Here is a 17,128-nt window from a genome sequence, read left to right as displayed (position 1 = left end):
CAAACATGTTGGAGAGAACAAAACAATAAAAAGAACACTTGCAAAATCGGATAAAATCTAATTGTCTGTGCAGAGTCTTTATTAGTTTTGTCAATGACAGATTTTCAGATCATGGCTTTTAGTCTTGTATTGGAACTATTTCTACACTAAATCCAAGACTTTGCTTGCTTCAAAACACCACCTCACAGCCATTAGTCATGGAAGGAAGGTGGGGTGGTGGCTCACAGAACTTTCTGTTACTGAAAAGAAAAATCACTTCTTTCACATGGAGAGGCTTTATTTGTTTTACTTGTTCTTCTGTCCTCATCGGGGAGATATTTTTCTTAAAGTGGTGATGCATTTGTTGCTGGCTACCTCACAGATGATTGACTTTTTCCAACCATTGCAAAATACACCCAACCTTGTATAAATACCTGGTGGAAATTAAGTTCTCTCTCATGACAAAGGCAAAGTTAATTGAGCGTTCTGTTGAATGGTGTTGAACAGCGTTCCTGCTGCAACCTCAATAGACGATTGATGGCTCTCACACAGTATCATCGAGAATCATCAACTGACATCACAGTTCCCGTCATCTTCATGGCGCTTTCATGTCACTTATGCTTTAATTTCTTTAAGTTTCCGATCCATAGCTTTCCTGTTTTTGCACCTTTTTGCCATCTATTCCTTGTCCTGTCTTTGGTTCCACATCAGGGCTTGTCTGGTGATGGTGTTGCCTGGTTTCCTCAGTGTATGGGCTATCCACCTCCATCTTCTTCCTCCTATCTCTTTCTTTACAGATGCTTTATTCGCTTTTTCCCACAGGTAATGCATCTTGATCTTGGTCTTGTTTAATCAGAATGTTGCTGTAATGAGTCATGCAGCATGAACCTTCCAACTTAGTAGTGCCTTTCTCTACTTTTAGATAATATTAGCACAACTACTTCCATGCGAGAGGCATCATCTTCTTCATGTCTCATCACTTATCAGTCTATTCCAGGGGTGGGGAACTCCAGGCCTCGAGAGCCGGTGTCCTGCAGGTTTTAGATCTCACCCTGGGTCAGCACACCTGAATCAAATGATCGGTTCATTACCAGGCCTCTGGAGAACTTCAAGACATCTTGAGGAGGTAATTTAGCCATTTAAATCAGCTGCGTTGGATCAAGGACACATCTAAAACCTGCAGGACACCGGCTCTCGAGGCCTGGAGTTCGCTACCCCTGTTCTGTTCTGTCCTGATTGAATGCACCTAGTCTTGCTGGTCCCTAATAATGCAAGGCTGTAACTTTGCATTGCTTTAGCAATTTGGTAAGCCTTTCCAGTTTGATACATGGTTTGGACTTTCCATGTATTTTAATCCTGGTTGGAGGAAGGATTTTTGGTCCTGTAGTTTCCAAAAACTCCTAACTTTTACTGAATGGCGTTCTTTGGCCTTGGGTTGAAGGTCGTTTTTCCAAATTCAAGCTTCCTTGATGTTCTCTTGTCAATATTTTTGGGTTTTATGGGATAGGGTTGCCAGCCAACCCTCCACCTTTCTCATCCAGGCTTGGGAACCAGCATGGGGGAGTTGAAAGTGAGGAAGCAGTGGGGAAAAAATCTACAAGAAAAACATTTTTCTCAAGCTGTGTCAGTTGTTTCAGCTCAATTGAACACAGTATTATGGCATTATTGTATAGGGTTGTTACCTTACAATACAAATAGACTTGAATTGAATTGAATTGAAAAAGGTTGGTGTTCTATTAAAAAAACAAACAAACAAACTAATCCAAACATAAAAATAAAGATTTTAGGTGTCCCACTTGTGGAATACCTCCAATCTACTAACTGTAAAACAGAAAAACATAGAATTGAATTATAAAGATAATTCCTATCGATGGGACTGCTGTTAACGATCAGCTGTCTAGGTATGGACCAGTAACCAATCCCAATATCAGATGCTCTGTTATACGGGATATTTCACATTTCTTTAATCTTTAGTGAACATACATTCTTGACTTGTCAGTTTGTTCCTGTGATTTGTCGTCTTCTAAACACATTTAAATAGTTTTCTTACATCTGTATCGTTCATTGCTTTCTAAGTGTGCCAGTTGAGACGTTAGCTGTTGTTTTTTTCCCTTTACTTTTAAGTTCTTTTAGCTTAGATGTTGGATAATATCTATCTGATATTCTCCTCGGCAGCTGCTCCTGTCAGATCAGTCACTCCGCTTTCTTCTCCACCTTGCTTAGAAGCATTTAGTCGTCCATTATATGTATATATGCTCACCGTTCACTGCTCAGTTTTCTCTTCTTTGAGGCATTCATTTCTTTTGTAGCCGATGTGATATCGACTGCATGGAGTAATGGTGATATCTGTTATTGTTATAGCTGTTGGCCCAATGACAACTACATCTATTGGAACCTCGTACCAGGCAGGCGTCATTTCACATCAACAGATTAAGCAGCAAAATGATATCACTTACAGACGTATAGGTCAAATGAAAGTGTTTTAGTGGCCGGATCTTTCCAATAGCTGTGATCCTGATTTGCTCAAGCCTGCTCAGTTGATGAATGTGTGGCACAGTGGTGTAAAGGTCGCAGTGAGGCTGGAAGGTTGTAATCACAGACTGTGTGGCAAAGATGGACACTATGCTGCTGTTTTGCTGGTGTCAGAAGTCCATATTTTGAAGACTTGTTGTTAGGGTTACCTGTCACCATTGTCGTTTTCAAGAACCAGAAGGAACCACATTTTTTTTTCCATATATTTTTATTGAAATTTTTTATAGTACAATACAAACAAATGTTGAACACCCTCACATTCACACATCCATCCATACATGAAACCTGCCTACATCACATTCAAATGTAGAAATGAGCATAGTTCTCACAGTAATACAAAAATACAATGGGTTAGGATAGACAAGATTTTCCCTTCCTTCCCTTCTTCTTTTTCATAAATGTCCTTCACCTCCACTCCCTAAAATATCCATATATGGCTTCCACATATTCACAAAGTCCCATTGTTTGCCCTTGGCAATATATGTTAGTCTTTCCAGGCATAGAGAGACTGCAATTTCCTTCTTCCAGAGTCCCATGGAGGGAGCATCCATACTCTTCCAACATAGCACAATGGCTAGAAGGAACCACATTTGGATGATAGGGGGTCTTATTGAGTGTTAGTGTGTGCAGCACAGGCTTTATGGCCATATGTTTTGTCATATAATTTCACCATCAACACCACAAACACTTTTTTCCTAACAGGTTGTAAACATGTTTTTTAATAGGCCATTTGTACATGTGAGTACAGTATATGGGGAGTGACTCACTTTTGGTGCCAGCCTCAAATGGCCGCTCCAGGAAGTGCAGCTTCCACACTGGCGTCATGTTTTCACCCCTGGAAAACATGCTCTGGAGCTTGATGCCAGACATCTGTCTTCCTGTATTACTGCTCAACAAAAGGCCCACATGTGCATCCAGTCTAAAAAATCCTTAACTGTGGAAAACGCTGGGATGCAATTGATTCGCATGTTTTTTTGTGCTGCTCATCTTCGATGATTCAGAATGACACAGACCTGTAACAAAGTATCTTGCGGTAAAGACTGGTTTCGAATTGAAAATCTTTTTTTTTTTTCTTTTTTTTGAATTGCAGCATCATTTGCCTTTCTCATTTAGATTAGAAATAAGTAGGAGATGAAAAAGAAGTGCAGAGGAAGATGAGTTTCCCACTGACAGTCTGCCACGGAGTGGCCTGTGCAGTCTCCCTCAGTCTCACTGCCTCCTGGGAGTTGAGGAAAACATTCTGCTGATGACATGAATCTTGGATGAGTGTGCATCTGTGTGTGAGATAGTGTTGCATGCATACAGAGAAGTACAGTATTCTGGGAGAACCTGTTCATTTAAATCTGCGTCTGTGAGTATGATAGCGTGCGTGCGCCAGTGGCATTCCAAAATTACACACACACATTTCCATGAATCTCTTGTGTGTGGCTCTGTTGACACGCTGAACCGTCCTCTCCCCAGTCCACCCCCATTCACTCTTTCTCTGCTTCATCAATCACTTAAGCTTTCCCACTGCTCATGGCAGAGCTGGACCAATTAAACCCTCTAATTGAGCCAATTAGCAATTAAACACTCAGATGCACCACAAAATTCTGGCGGTCCCTGCAGGCATACTCGTGTCTGCCAGGGGCTTGGTCTTTTACCAGGAATTCTGACGTACATGTGCCACGAGGTGCAAGTTTTGGGCAAAGGGGAGTCCAGTTGTCCCCCTTCCTGGGCTCATCACGTCCCTGAGAATCTCTCCTCCTTGTGTCACTTTGACTCGAGGCCTCTTGAAGGGCCTCTGCTGACCACAGAGAAGCTTTTCATTAACAGGACCTGTTTCCTCTCCATCGTTAATTCTCACCTTTCATCTCCAGTTTGACTCTCTCGCCGTCCCTGCTCCTGCTCTTTTTTTCCTTCCCCTCCGACACTCTCGTCTCTTCGCCGGTCTCTTTTATGTACGTTGGAGGATGAAAGTTTAACAGCAGTGTAGATGGTTATTTTTGATTGTTGGGTGTGTGGGTGAAGGGCTCGTCTCAGACTCTCCGTGGTTTAATTAGAGCGCGCGTCGTGCTGCCCGCTTCTCAGCGAGCAGATACACACCCAGACGCACACACGGGGGAAGGGGGGGGGGGGGGGGGGGACGTGGGCAGAACAACAAAGTCCACTCGGAGAGGAACAAAGGCAGGCGGCAATATATTTAGTGTGCACGCGCGGGAACAAACAAAAACAAGGAGAGATTAGAGGCGCTACAGGCCCGCTCGCAATTACCGCTCTCTCTTTTTGAACTTTTTTTTTCACCACGCATTTCCCCAAAAGCCCGAATATATCCTCTCCAAGAGCTTGTTGTACATAAGAAACTATTATTACATGAATGAGCCTCCTTATTCGTGTTATCTGCTCATCAGCCTATAGACTCTAATTATCTGCCGTCTTGCCTCAAGCCTCTTAAATCCCATACTTTTACATTTTAAATGGCTTTATTGGCAGTGTGAGAGAAAGGGGGAGAAGGGGGGGGAGAAAACAAAAACAGAGGTGGGTACAGGCGATGCAATAATATCCTTAATGATGCCTTTAAAGGGGACAATTACGGTAGGGCGATAAAGCAAAGGGGAGAGTGTGAAAAAAATGCGATAAGAGTGAAAAAGAGTGCGTGAACACTGAGGAGATATCTCACTGTACTCCCAGCGTTACTTACTGCCGGGCCTTGTGCGCCCCGCACCGTTACATAACACCACGCAACAACGTAACGGCAGCCTAATCTCCTCCTCGCCTCGTGCATTTCCTGACTCTGGATCTGTTAGATGAGGATTTGCACATTTCCGCTGTAGATTACATGAATGGCTGTACACAATGTGGGCTTTCATTCATGTGTGGCTCAGTTAATGCTACGAGTGTGTCTCTGTGTTCTGCGTATAGCCAGAGAGCGCCCCAGCTGGGCTGTTCTAAGCTGCTTACAGGCGCACATTATTGACATTTGACCTTACTGGGCAGTGAAAGGCTCGCCCTAATCTCCAGCTTCTACTCGTCCACCAACGCTGTCTACTGTACTGTCTGTAGTGTTGCCTCCACGAGAACCTCTGAAGCCTCGAGGAATTTAATAACCAGAAATATTGAGACATCGCTAGCGGCGTTGTTCGGTGAAAACTCGGCAGAGATGTGTGCGTGCTAGCTGCCAGGTTGAGCTCGGCCTGCCTGGAGGGATCGTGCCCTCATGCAGGTCGCACTGGGACAGCAGGATTTTCATACATAATAGAGAGACATGTGGAAATGTGCACTCAGCAAGGAGCATATATGGGATTATGTTGCAAAGGCCAGAGGAAGTATAAACATGATGGCAGAAACTGCATTTGTGTCATTGTGTTTGTTTTTGTTGTTCCGTCCATGTTGGAGAGAAACATTTTCAGCCTCGTGATGTAACAACTTGAAGTGAAACACGTTGATCGTCGCATGAAATGCTCCCAAAATGTTAGTTTGATCTCCACAACACTGGCTCTGGATTTAGAAAATCTTTCATTTCAGGAAAAAAAAAAGGAAAAAGGTCCCTTGGCAACAGCTGAAGGTGAAAAAATGTTGAACTGACAACATTTAATGGAATATATTTCTGTTTCAGATAAGCTTAATCTCTTTTATCTTTTCTTCCTCCCTCCCTCCGCCCCCGCTCTCTCTCTCTCTTTATCACCGTCCCTTAAATCTCTTCCCTCCTCCCCTCTGCTTCTCTGTCTCATTCTGCAGAATTCATCATCAATCCAATTATCTGGATAATTGAGGACGAATAGGTATGGAACGCAACAGAGCCATGGCTTGGGAAGTGTTTCGGATCACCGTTGCTCAGAATCACCACTGACCTGGCAGCCACTCCAAGGTCCAAACCCCTTTATCCGGCACCCAGAGCCCAAAGGACCCTTCTCTCCCAAGCAGCTGCCTTGTCCTCCACTTCACCTTCAGTCAGCGCCCTTAGTCTTGGTCGAGTTTCTAAAAAAGCTCCTTTTTAGTCATTAAGGGTTTTTTACCTTCCAGATCGTTGGATATAATCCACTTTTACTCATAAAGAGAGACGTTTTCCCAAACTGACTAAAAGCAGGTGGCTGAACAGTATGAACTCAGTCATGAAGCCCCTTCCATTCTTTATAAATAGACAGAGTCGGCGGAGTTTGTCGTCCAGGACAAGCCACCTCAGCCTTATGACAGACTGGTGCCTCATGAGCGTCCTAGGCCTCATTCTGCTCTTCAGTCTAGCCTCGAGCCAGAAGATGGATCCTTCTAAACACCCTATCGTGACCACTAACTATGGCAAGCTCAGAGGCATCAAGAAGGACTTGAACAATGAGATTCTTGGCCCTGTGGAGCAGTACCTGGGTGTGCCCTACGCCACGGCGCCCATCGGCGATCGCCGCTTTCAGCCACCTGAGGCCCCGGGATCCTGGCAGGAGATCCGCAACGCCACCCTCTTTGCCCCTGTGTGCCCTCAAAATGTTCACGGTGTACTGCCGGAGATAATGCTGCCCGTGTGGTTCACAGACAACCTGGACGTGGCGGCCGGTTACATCCAGAACCAGAGCGAGGACTGCCTCTACCTCAATGTCTACGTGCCCACGGAGGATGGTGAGTGGGGACAGGGTGAAATGAAGGGTTGGTGGATGTGGGACTTTGATGGGTAACATTTAGCACAGGGTGGACTTTTCACTAAGCTCCAAACCCTTTAGTTACTATTACCGTACCGTTCTTGTTGAGCTTTCCGTGCTCACGCAGCAGGCACACAGTTACTGCTGTACATGTGTTTTTTAAGTCTGCAACATCAGGTTCTTGGTAGAAAAAGCCGACTCATCTTTTTGTCTGGCTGCCAAATAGAAGATTATATGTGAAGTTTGTTGTTTGATTGAGGATAACTGACAGATTGTTTCAGTGTTTGCAACCAACACCTTTTAGCTTGTAGCTTTAGTAGGGTCAGTAAAGCTCCAGGCACAAACAGCCGCTCCATGTAGAAGACAGTCTTTTCCGTTGTTAAATATATTTTTATATTTATATATTTTCTTAAATATATTTTAGAAGCTACTTTTTGTTTTTTTTGGTTGTGTTTTTTCCATCTGACTGATAGATCCAGGATTGCTTGCTAGGCAACAGTACCCTCACCTATTCAGTCTTTAAGTGATGACGTATGAATCCTGCTTCCGGGCCCAAACTACTCTGCGTTTTATAAGGCTGTTGTGTTTTTAACATGTTTTACTGCTTCATATCTTGTTGTATTTAATCTCAACAAGCCCCTAAAATCACTCACTGTCGGCTTCTCTCGGTTTTTATCACCACTATTAATTTCAAAGCTCAGTTTTTAAAACCTTGTGATGTAAGTACAGCTCAGCCCATGCAGCAGTATATGAATGACTAACCTCGTATTGTGGATTATCTCAGTTGTTCTCCTGACTAAAGTTTGGTCCGTTTACAGCATCCTGCCATGTGATTGCATTTGTCCCTAACCATCAGGAAACCTCACGTTAACTTTTATCAAGTGGAAAAAAGTTAGCGTTCATCCTCCAGCTTCACTGTGTTTATATTATGCTAACATAGCTGTATCGCTAGCGATCACATAGCACATCATTATATACCAGCTAGCCAAACTTCAGTAACCCTACAAACGTCACTGTTGTTTCGTTTTCAGTCTTCATTTATGCTGGAAGTGACAGCAGAGCTGTACGTTTTAATTTTTTCAGAAATCTCTCAGTCAGAACATGCTATATTATGTTTAGGCGGAAACTAGCGAGCTAACTTCCTGCTAACTTCTAACTCTGTTAAATTTAATAAATTCTGTTTTCATGGATGCCTGGATGTTAAACGTAATTGTTATACCCGGTCGAGCAGCAACGCTGATCATTTTATTACAGATGAAAGAATTTAGACAGTTTTTAACTCTTAGTGATGCCGCAGTGTTCATTTGACTTATGGACCTGCAGCGGAGTTTGGGCCCAGACACAGCTAATCACGTCAGATTTAAAGACCAGATAATTCAAAAGTTCAGCTGCTGTTAATCAGCCCATGCGTCCTCGATATCATTTCACATTAATCTGTCGTCCTGTTGGCTTCAGCCTCATGTTCTTGGATTTCAGCCGGCTACAGCAGCCTCGATCTTTGTGATCTTGTGCGAGCTGGAGAGCCACTCGGACCAGAACCTCAAGTAGGCAGAGAACTGGTTCATGAGCTGCTGCACTGAGACGGTGGAGTTGACATTTGACCTCAGGACGAGAGACTAAGCAGAGGACTGGCTGAGCATTGCTTGAGAGTCACAAAGAAGGCCTAATTATAGGTGAAGAGGAGCACCTTTATCTGCCAATAATCTGTGTCCCCCACACCACCATAGACATACAGTTAAAGCAAGAAATATATCTTCCAGTATTGTTAGCTTGCCCTGGTGTTAACTTCAGACTCGTGTTTCAGTCTAACTTCTGACTTGCTTTGAATACACTTAGTTACATTTGAAGAAGCAAATGATGATGAAGTGATGATTTATCTGTTTAGAGGAGGGGCTTAGTGAACAGTCACTCTTTACAGGGATGGTCTGAGTGGTTGTATAAAAGTTCTTTTTTAGAGTCTTTCACAACTTTAAAAGCTAATATTTTATACCAACCTTGCACATAATGTAGATGACGACTGTTAGTTTTAGGATTATGCTTGCGTCTGGGTTGGACTTACATATAAAAGAAACAATATAAAACTCCACGGAGAATCAAAAACCATTTCAACTACCCCTTTGCTGTTTTTATGGTACCTCCAATTCTGTGTTATAAAACAAAAAGGCCAGGACTGGAGCAGCTTTATGAGAAAAGGGATTAGGTGACTTTTGACTTTACTTTTTTCTTCCAGTCAAGCACTCTCTTCTCTCAACTCAGATCAAACTGTGGACATTTTTGTCAGTCTGGGGACTATTTGGTGTACGAGCAATACGGGGGAAAGATTTCCATCTCGTCGGCAGGTGTGATATAAAAAGTGGAGACTCCCGTCACCTCCCTTCCTCTCCTTGCCGAGGATATTGTGCTTCACATTTTTGTCTTTCATTTCTATATCTCGAGTAAAAGCTGCACAGCTTCCCAACACCTTTTTATAGAGACAAACTTGTAAGCATTTTGGGTTTTGCTTGGAAAAGAAAATAAGACCTGAAAGCTAACTGGACGTTTTCCAAAGAGGAATGAAGTGTTACTAAAGATCTGTATTGAGGCTAAAAAAAGAATACTCCATGATGTAGCTTGACAGTGTCTGTGTGTGTCCTTCTCACCAACACTTTTAAGTCTCCCTCTTTCCCCGTCCATCAGAACTTCTTTCAATGTCTTTTTTTTACCCACCCCGCAGTTCAAAACCATTTCTTCCGCCTCTCCACTCCAGCACCGCAGCCTCAGCCCTCGACACCCCATCATTGCCACTTACGGCTCCGCGGGCAAATTTAGAGCATTATACATCAGGTTTCACTTTTTTTCCCTGAGATGTGCGATGCGGAAATGGAAATGTCATAACTCTGAAACATATAAACACTCGCTCACATTCTCCCGTGCAGTGCGCCTTCTGCAAATGTCACACAGGTGCTGAACATCTCCCCACAGTGACCTTCATTCATCAATGTGAAAAATCAGCAGAGCACCCGGCGGCGGCGGTGTACCACACGGTCACTGTTTGTAAGGTGCGTCCAGGTTCGAAAGACATTATCCCAGCAAATACCCACCCGGTGCACGTGCCATAATTTATCCCACGTGTGGAAAAAAAGAACTGCAGATCCATATGAGCTCGCTTCACCCCCTCCCCCGCCCGTCCTCCATCATCACTGCTGTTATATTTACTGTGGTCGAGTCAGGCATGACATTGCTAGCCTCAGCAATCTCTAGCAGCCCCGGGGTTGCCGTTGTCTTTGCTCCTCTGCCTTTTCTCCCTCTTTGGTTTCCAAATCATTTGTTACACATGCAATGGAGGAGATGGAAGGAAACGAGGAAAGGAGGATAAAAAAAGAAGGAGAGGAGACTAAGGGTATATGCATTTTCTCTTGCCACACCACGTCTGTCACTGTCTTTCTTCTTACTTTTAAAACATGAATTCTCCGTCTCCTGAGAGTTTTGTACTTGTATCCTTTCGCAGGGCACCCTTAAGACAGAATCCTTAAAAAAAACTCTGGTTTTAAGTGGATTAAGTTGGCAGAATTACGTCTTAATGCTGCCGTCGGTGCAAATAGGAGAAAGTGGGACACTGACATGAATGTGTGTTTGTTCATAGATAAACAAATATGCTAACATTTGGCGCGTACTCATGGCTCTTTAATTAATATTTAAGTGCTTAGTAAGTTGCAAAGCTAGCCATGTGTTGCCATTTCTTTCATTCATCCCATGGCGCTCCTGAATAAACATGCTGCTGAATGTGTCAGTCTTTTAGAAAAAAACTAAATCAAGAAATGAAACAAATTGAAAGAAAGAATGAAAAATGACACTTTTTAATATTTGATTAAAGACAGCTTCATCTAATTTAGTAATTTCATATCACATTCTTTGACTATATGAATAGTTTTGAGCAGAAAATGCTAATCACTGAATGGGTTTTCATGTTTTCTAAACACATTAAATAACTTATTGTGTATATATTGCTACAGAAAAGACACATTGCAGCACCTTTTGGATTTCAATTAGAGACTACATTTCTATCCAACACATGGTGGCCTCTGGGAGGCACGGCAACGACCCAAAACATACAGCCAGAACCATAAAGAACAAGAAGGCAAGGCGAGCCACTCTCTGGAGGTATTTACTGTTAAGGAAATATTGTATTATTTTAGTTTGTATGTATTTGTTTGGTTCATTTGTTCTTTTAAAAGAACATTAAGTTGGTGGTGCAGTAAAGTCAGTCAGATAAGGGAAGCATGACGGATGTTTGCTTTGATTACACAGACATATGTAGGAGTGGGTTAATGGGTGATAGGTATTGATGTGTAAATAGCTTGAGCTTATTATAGAACACTGCACTACAGTATATTTCCAAGTAGGCCATTCGTTCTCATACTTTATTTAAAGATGTGACACATTTTGGGTTCAGCTTAAAAGAAAGGCAGATGTAAAATGTAAAATTGAGGTCAGAGGTCAAATGTAACATGCCATTGGACGCAGACTATAATATAAGATTTCCTGATCCTGATAGACCTGTATCAAAGAAAGTATAATTTGAAGCAAAGTTAACAATTTATGAGTTTATTTGCATTTGAAGATGAGGTCAAAGGTCAGATGTGTTTAGAATGCCTATATGTCACTTCCTGTATACCTGTATGTTGAAAGTACAAACAATGGCAGTAAGAATCTTCATTTCAAACAGCTCTATATAGCATTATTATCATCTTGACCTTTTAGGCTAACCTGTTGACCTTGAAGGAAAGGTCAGAGGTCAAATGTGACATGATATCTTAAATCTTAAACCGCACTTGTAATAGACCTAGTTTCAAAGTTATATGGCTTTCTGTCAATTTTTGTCCAATAAATCATAAAGTTGACCTTGAAGACCTTGAACTGGAAGCCAGATTTTGATGGATGATTAACATGACCGCACTCTGCACCCCTGCCAAGTTTTCTCAGAATTCCTTCAAGTTATCATGTTTACAGGCAGAATGAGGACATGCATGCAGATACTACAAAATAATAACCTCTTTAGTGGAAGTAATTATTTTATTAACAAGAAAAACAAAAATGCACCGAGTCCATCAAACCATCATGGAGTCAGTTAGAGAAATTAAATGAAGAACCAGAAGAGAGCCGAATCCTTACAAACGGGATGAGTTTTCCAAGTTGTTTGGAACAAGCTACCTGCAAAGTACCTTTAAAGAAGAATTCGAAACATTCTCAACTGCTTTAAGTGGTTTTTAAACAAAGAGCCGTCCAACATTCATAAGAATTAAGATCTGCTGTGGTTTCCATTTATTAGTACCTCTGAAGGAATAAAATGACCACTAGGTTAGAATAAAGGCAGTGTAGAAGTAGTCCAGTGAGGGTTTAAAAAACCAAGACCAACCAGTCTTGGTTTTTGCGTCTGGCAGGTAGTTTCCTCATCAAATGCTGGGAGGCAGGAGCTCCACTGGTACTCCTGCAGATGATATCCCATAAATCATAGCGAGAGGTTTTCATCTCACTCCTGCAGAGTCACGCTGGATCGATGGATGAGGCGAGGGGAGGACCGGCAGCCGATGCCGCCTCAGGCTCACAGACAGATCACATGCTTCTCTCAGCAGTCGGCTGCTGTTAACACAGAGCAAGCCTTCATGGTGAATAAGTTGGAGTAGCTGGACTCAGCAGCCCACAAATGGAAACTCGTTATAAATGTTTACCGGCATACACAATCCATTATGGCTATGCTTTGTGGAGTTAGACACAGGGAATAAAGAAACCATCGCTTTGAAGTCAGCAGCAGGAAGTTTTTTAAAGAAAGTTTGTCCCATCATTATACCCACAACACTTAGAAAAGCCTAAATTGACAACCGAAGCTGGAGTCACTTGCTGCAATTGTTTCCGTTTCAGCTTTTTAGCACTTTGATCTTTTTGAAGAAAAATGTATATTTTGCCTTGAGCTGCAGCTTGTTTCAGCCCCAAATGTGACTGTTTCAGTAGCATGTAGCTGCTCAGGACCAGGCATCTTAAAACCTTTTAGCATCTCCACTCAAAAAAGGAATTGGTGGATGTTACGTTTACAAAAGTCTAAAAAAAAATTGTAATTTTAACAAAGTAGTTTCATGTTTCTATGGTGAACATATTTAAATCATGTAGGATCTGTATGAAGCAATTCAACAACTTAATTTGTTCTTGTTGAGATGACATGATACAATCTAGTAAGAGTGGTTAGGTGTCTGGGCTCAGGAAATTCTCAAATTCACACGAGATTTGAAACTGCAGGAAAATCACTGGAGTTATAAGAGACACACACTGTGTGCTGTTGCTGTTTATTGCGGTTTAACCTGTCGAGGACAAAATGTAAAGAAAATTCAGCATCAAGCTGTGTAATCATAGCTGTCCTACTTTTGTTAAGTAAGTGGATTGACAGCTTGGTGGCGTGGTGGTTAGCACTACTGCTATCACATCTGGGATAGGCCCCAGCCCCCGTGCAACCCTGGTAAAGATAAAAGGATGGGTGGACTGGAGGTTTTGTAAATCCATTAAGATTTTATGTTCCTTTGTTGAGAAAATTGTGAAGGATTAAAATATTCCATGAGCTCTGCTTACTTTATTTAAACATGTTTCAATCACCTTATCAACACAAAATGCACAGGCTTATTGAATGTGAATATGTGAATGTCGAGTTAACTCAGTTGTTTAAGTTGCTGCCAAAGCAAAAACTATTGAATTAAGTAAATCCAACATGTTCTTTTTTCCAGTGTCCACATCAGTGGCATCTGATCTAAGGTTAGCAGTAGGGCTTGTGTTAGGATGCAATGAATATATGAGACTTTGTCTTCTAGTTTCTGAAAGTTCGACATTTAACAAATAGTTAAAAACAAAACACACCCTAGACGAGCTTCTGGTGGAGGTTTATGATCTAGGACAGTGATGCCAAACGTTTTTATGTTGGTGTGAAATTATGAATTAAAAATAAATCGCCATGGGGCAGGTGTTCATTAGAAGGAAGCAGTTGTAAAACTGAGAAGTCCAAAATGTACGCCTTCTTCAATCCTGGCCCGTGGGATTTATGTGTGACACCCTTGGGGTATTTTTTTCTAGCACAGTTTTTGCCCTGAAATAACAAATGCAACACCTCACATGTAGGACACACTATTACATATTACCCCCATCTATGTGACAGTTCCTCAGCAGCTTAGAGGTGTTGCTTTCAGCTCACCTTTATTCAGAGAGGCTGCAGTATGAATTAGTGCTCCTCACAAGCTCGGTCAGTTTCACAAAAACTGCAATCAAGAATGTGAGCGCTGAAAGGGAGCACTGTGGAAACAGTTAAAGACTCACATGAATTAGTTATGAAATTCTTACATCCTACATTCATGTATTGCTATCAGTGATAAATAACTGTATGGATAAGCATGAGACAAACTCCAGTGCTCCCACAAGAACGCTACTGGTGGTAGGCTGGGGTTAAATCCCAATAAGCTGTTACAAAAGTGCCTTTAAAGCTGTTCAATTAGTCCCTTCCAAGTGGGTTTACGTCAGTTTTGCCAGAGAACCCTTTGGGATTTGAACCGCTAACCTCAGCGTTGTCAATGCTGTGCCTTTTTGGCAGAGATGCACGGTGCATGCTGGGGGCCTTATAAATTATTACATCCGATGCTTCATCTATCTCCATGCATCAAGCTCAAGCTCCCACATCTCCCCATTCTGCAGTATTTCAATTTTCTGAGGAGATTCATCAAGAAGGGTTCAATACTAATACAATAATGCACACGGTGGCCGAGCGCCCCTCTGCAGCATCGTCAAAAGGCTAGAGATGCATAAATAAGAGATAAAAACAAACAGATAAATAATGGGAAAAAGTGAGAGAAGTGCCAGCAGTAGATGTAGGATAGATATTGCTTCTGATGCCAGCAAAACCTTGATTATTCTGCTCCATCTCTTTCTTTATGTCACCTCTTCCCCCTCCTTAACCTGGTTGATACCCTCTAAAGAACAAAAATGGGAGAGAAAAGGGGATTATAGGAGGGGAAATAGATCACTATCTTTCTGCAGGCAGAATACACTTCCCCTAGAATGAAAAATTGCTGTTACATACAGTATGGGCGCCTGTAACCCTCTGCAGATGAAATATCCACTGTCTTTCTCGCTCACACACACTTGACAAAAGTTTTCTTTGATGTGAGGGTGCGCTTGCCAGAACCGAAAGACAAACCAGAGGCTTAAATAAAAAGACAAGGACACAATGAGAGCAGAGTTAGATTTTAAGCCAGGCATCTTGAGGTGGTTGTTGTATTGTCAAAGATGGAGGTTAGAACAGAAGGCCTCATCCAGCCTGTGGTCCAGCCCTTACAAACCACATCTGACATCTTTGCTTTTTTCTTTTTTGCCTCCTCTCATGTTTCACCTTCCCGTTCTCCCGATCAGTCTGCTCCCCTCTGCTCTGTTCTCTGTCCTGAGGCACGGTGGTGCAGACAACGAATGGTCTGCTCGGTCAAAGGCCGTGTCTTACACTTAGGTGGCGAGGGCAAAAGCATCAGCCTGGGTCAGTCGCTGCCTTTCAACTGTTCCCATCATCCATGTAGGATCACAAAACACACAGGACCACACGGCTGGTTGTTGAAAAATCTCAAGACTAGTTCCTCAAGTTCCAAATCTGGTCTCACAATTGGATTAAAAAGTTATATTTGTGAAGTCACTCTTGTGTATGTGTTGTGTTGCCTGCCTGTATGTGTATTGACAGTCAGGAGGTGGATATAGGGTGCAGAGTTGTAGGGTGATAATGCTGTTGACTGTACTGCAGCGAATGCAGATGCTAAAAAGTAGGCATATAAGTCAGGAACGTTTATATTTCTAATTGTTGAGTTAAAGTACAGAAGCGTGGCTTAAAGAGATTGGCAGGAGTAAACAGTAATGTGTGACATGTATCTGAGTTGACGTTAAGCCAGAATAATCAGATTACATTTACCCTTAGGAAGTGATAAAAACTCTTAGATGAGCGGCAAAAACATTTTCTATACTAAAAGATGAACTCTAGATTCCTTTGATGTAGTACCTCTGATTATACGCCTAGGTTTTTAATTCTGATTTTAATGTGAGAGCTTATGAAATAATTGACATTTACATGACAAAAAGCATCAACTTGTCAGCAAAGAAACCGCAAATGATCTCCGGGGAGGACTAAGGGTTGTCTCATTTTTGATATTTGCAAAAATCTGAAGACGGTAACATCACTCTTTGCTACACTGTCAAGTGCTTTATGAGACATGAGGTGAGAGGAAGAGGAGCAGATTTTTAAATTGCTGACTGCTAAGCTGATGTAGCTTGTGGGTTTTGATGGACTGTTGAAAGAGAGGAAAGGTTATTAGAAATGTGTCCAGAACTACTTAGGCTAACATATCTTACAAGACAAATCTGCACAGAAAAAGTGTAGAGTTGGTGGGAAAAGCATGAGAAAAGAAAGGAGCGTCTGCCGGAAACAGAGAGGGTCTGTCAAAAAAGTATCATCTTTTCATTGGGTTTTATGTGATGGATTGTTACTTTTAAATCGTATGGGCTGCAGTTGGGTAGTATATTATCTGTAAAACTGCACCTTGGGTGTGGGATGCAGTCCAGTACCATAATTGGTTGTGGTTTGAAATCAAAGTCTAAAATTTTACTTCAGTAAGTTGACGCAGTTGGCAGCTCAGCAGACATGAATTTATTTGAATGTGTAGTGTACATTTACCAAATTTCTGCCCGCCACTTGTTGATTTTCTGGTGTTAAAAAAACAGTTTGACAACATCATATATTACGGTGTTATATCACAAAGTTGATTTAAAATACAAAAACAGTTAAAAATACTAAGCTCTTCTTGGCATGCTATGGCCACACTGAGCAAACTTTTAGCAAAAGCAAAGGCAGTCTCACCAGCAGTTCATTAAAAGTAGGGATTTCATTACTGTAACGTGTTTATTTACCACATCATAATATTGATCAATAACTAAAATGGTTCTGAAGTTAATAAAAAAATAAATTG

At 41.9% G+C, this 17,128-nt stretch overlaps 1 protein-coding gene across 2 annotated transcripts in view; it reads left to right on the top strand.

The window, feature by feature from the left end:
• Positions 1-17,128, top strand: part of LOC102778775 (neuroligin-2-like) — a 255,467-nt gene that overhangs the window by 86,435 nt on the left and 151,904 nt on the right. For both annotated transcript variants that reach the window (XM_087837706.1, XM_087837705.1), the window contains exon 3: positions 6,229-7,098. In XM_087837706.1, the coding sequence (XP_087693832.1) occupies positions 6,591-7,098 (508 nt within the window). In that variant the 5' untranslated portion in view covers positions 6,229-6,590. The remainder of the gene's footprint in view (positions 1-6,228; positions 7,099-17,128) is intronic.

Source organism: Neolamprologus brichardi, chromosome 3, assembly GCF_056152115.1.
Source record: "Neolamprologus brichardi isolate AB-2024 chromosome 3, ASM5615211v1, whole genome shotgun sequence".
Taxonomy (NCBI): domain Eukaryota; kingdom Metazoa; phylum Chordata; class Actinopteri; order Cichliformes; family Cichlidae; genus Neolamprologus; species Neolamprologus brichardi.
The sequence above is the reverse complement of the archived record's forward strand: the minus strand, read 5'-3'. Positions and strand labels throughout refer to the sequence as shown.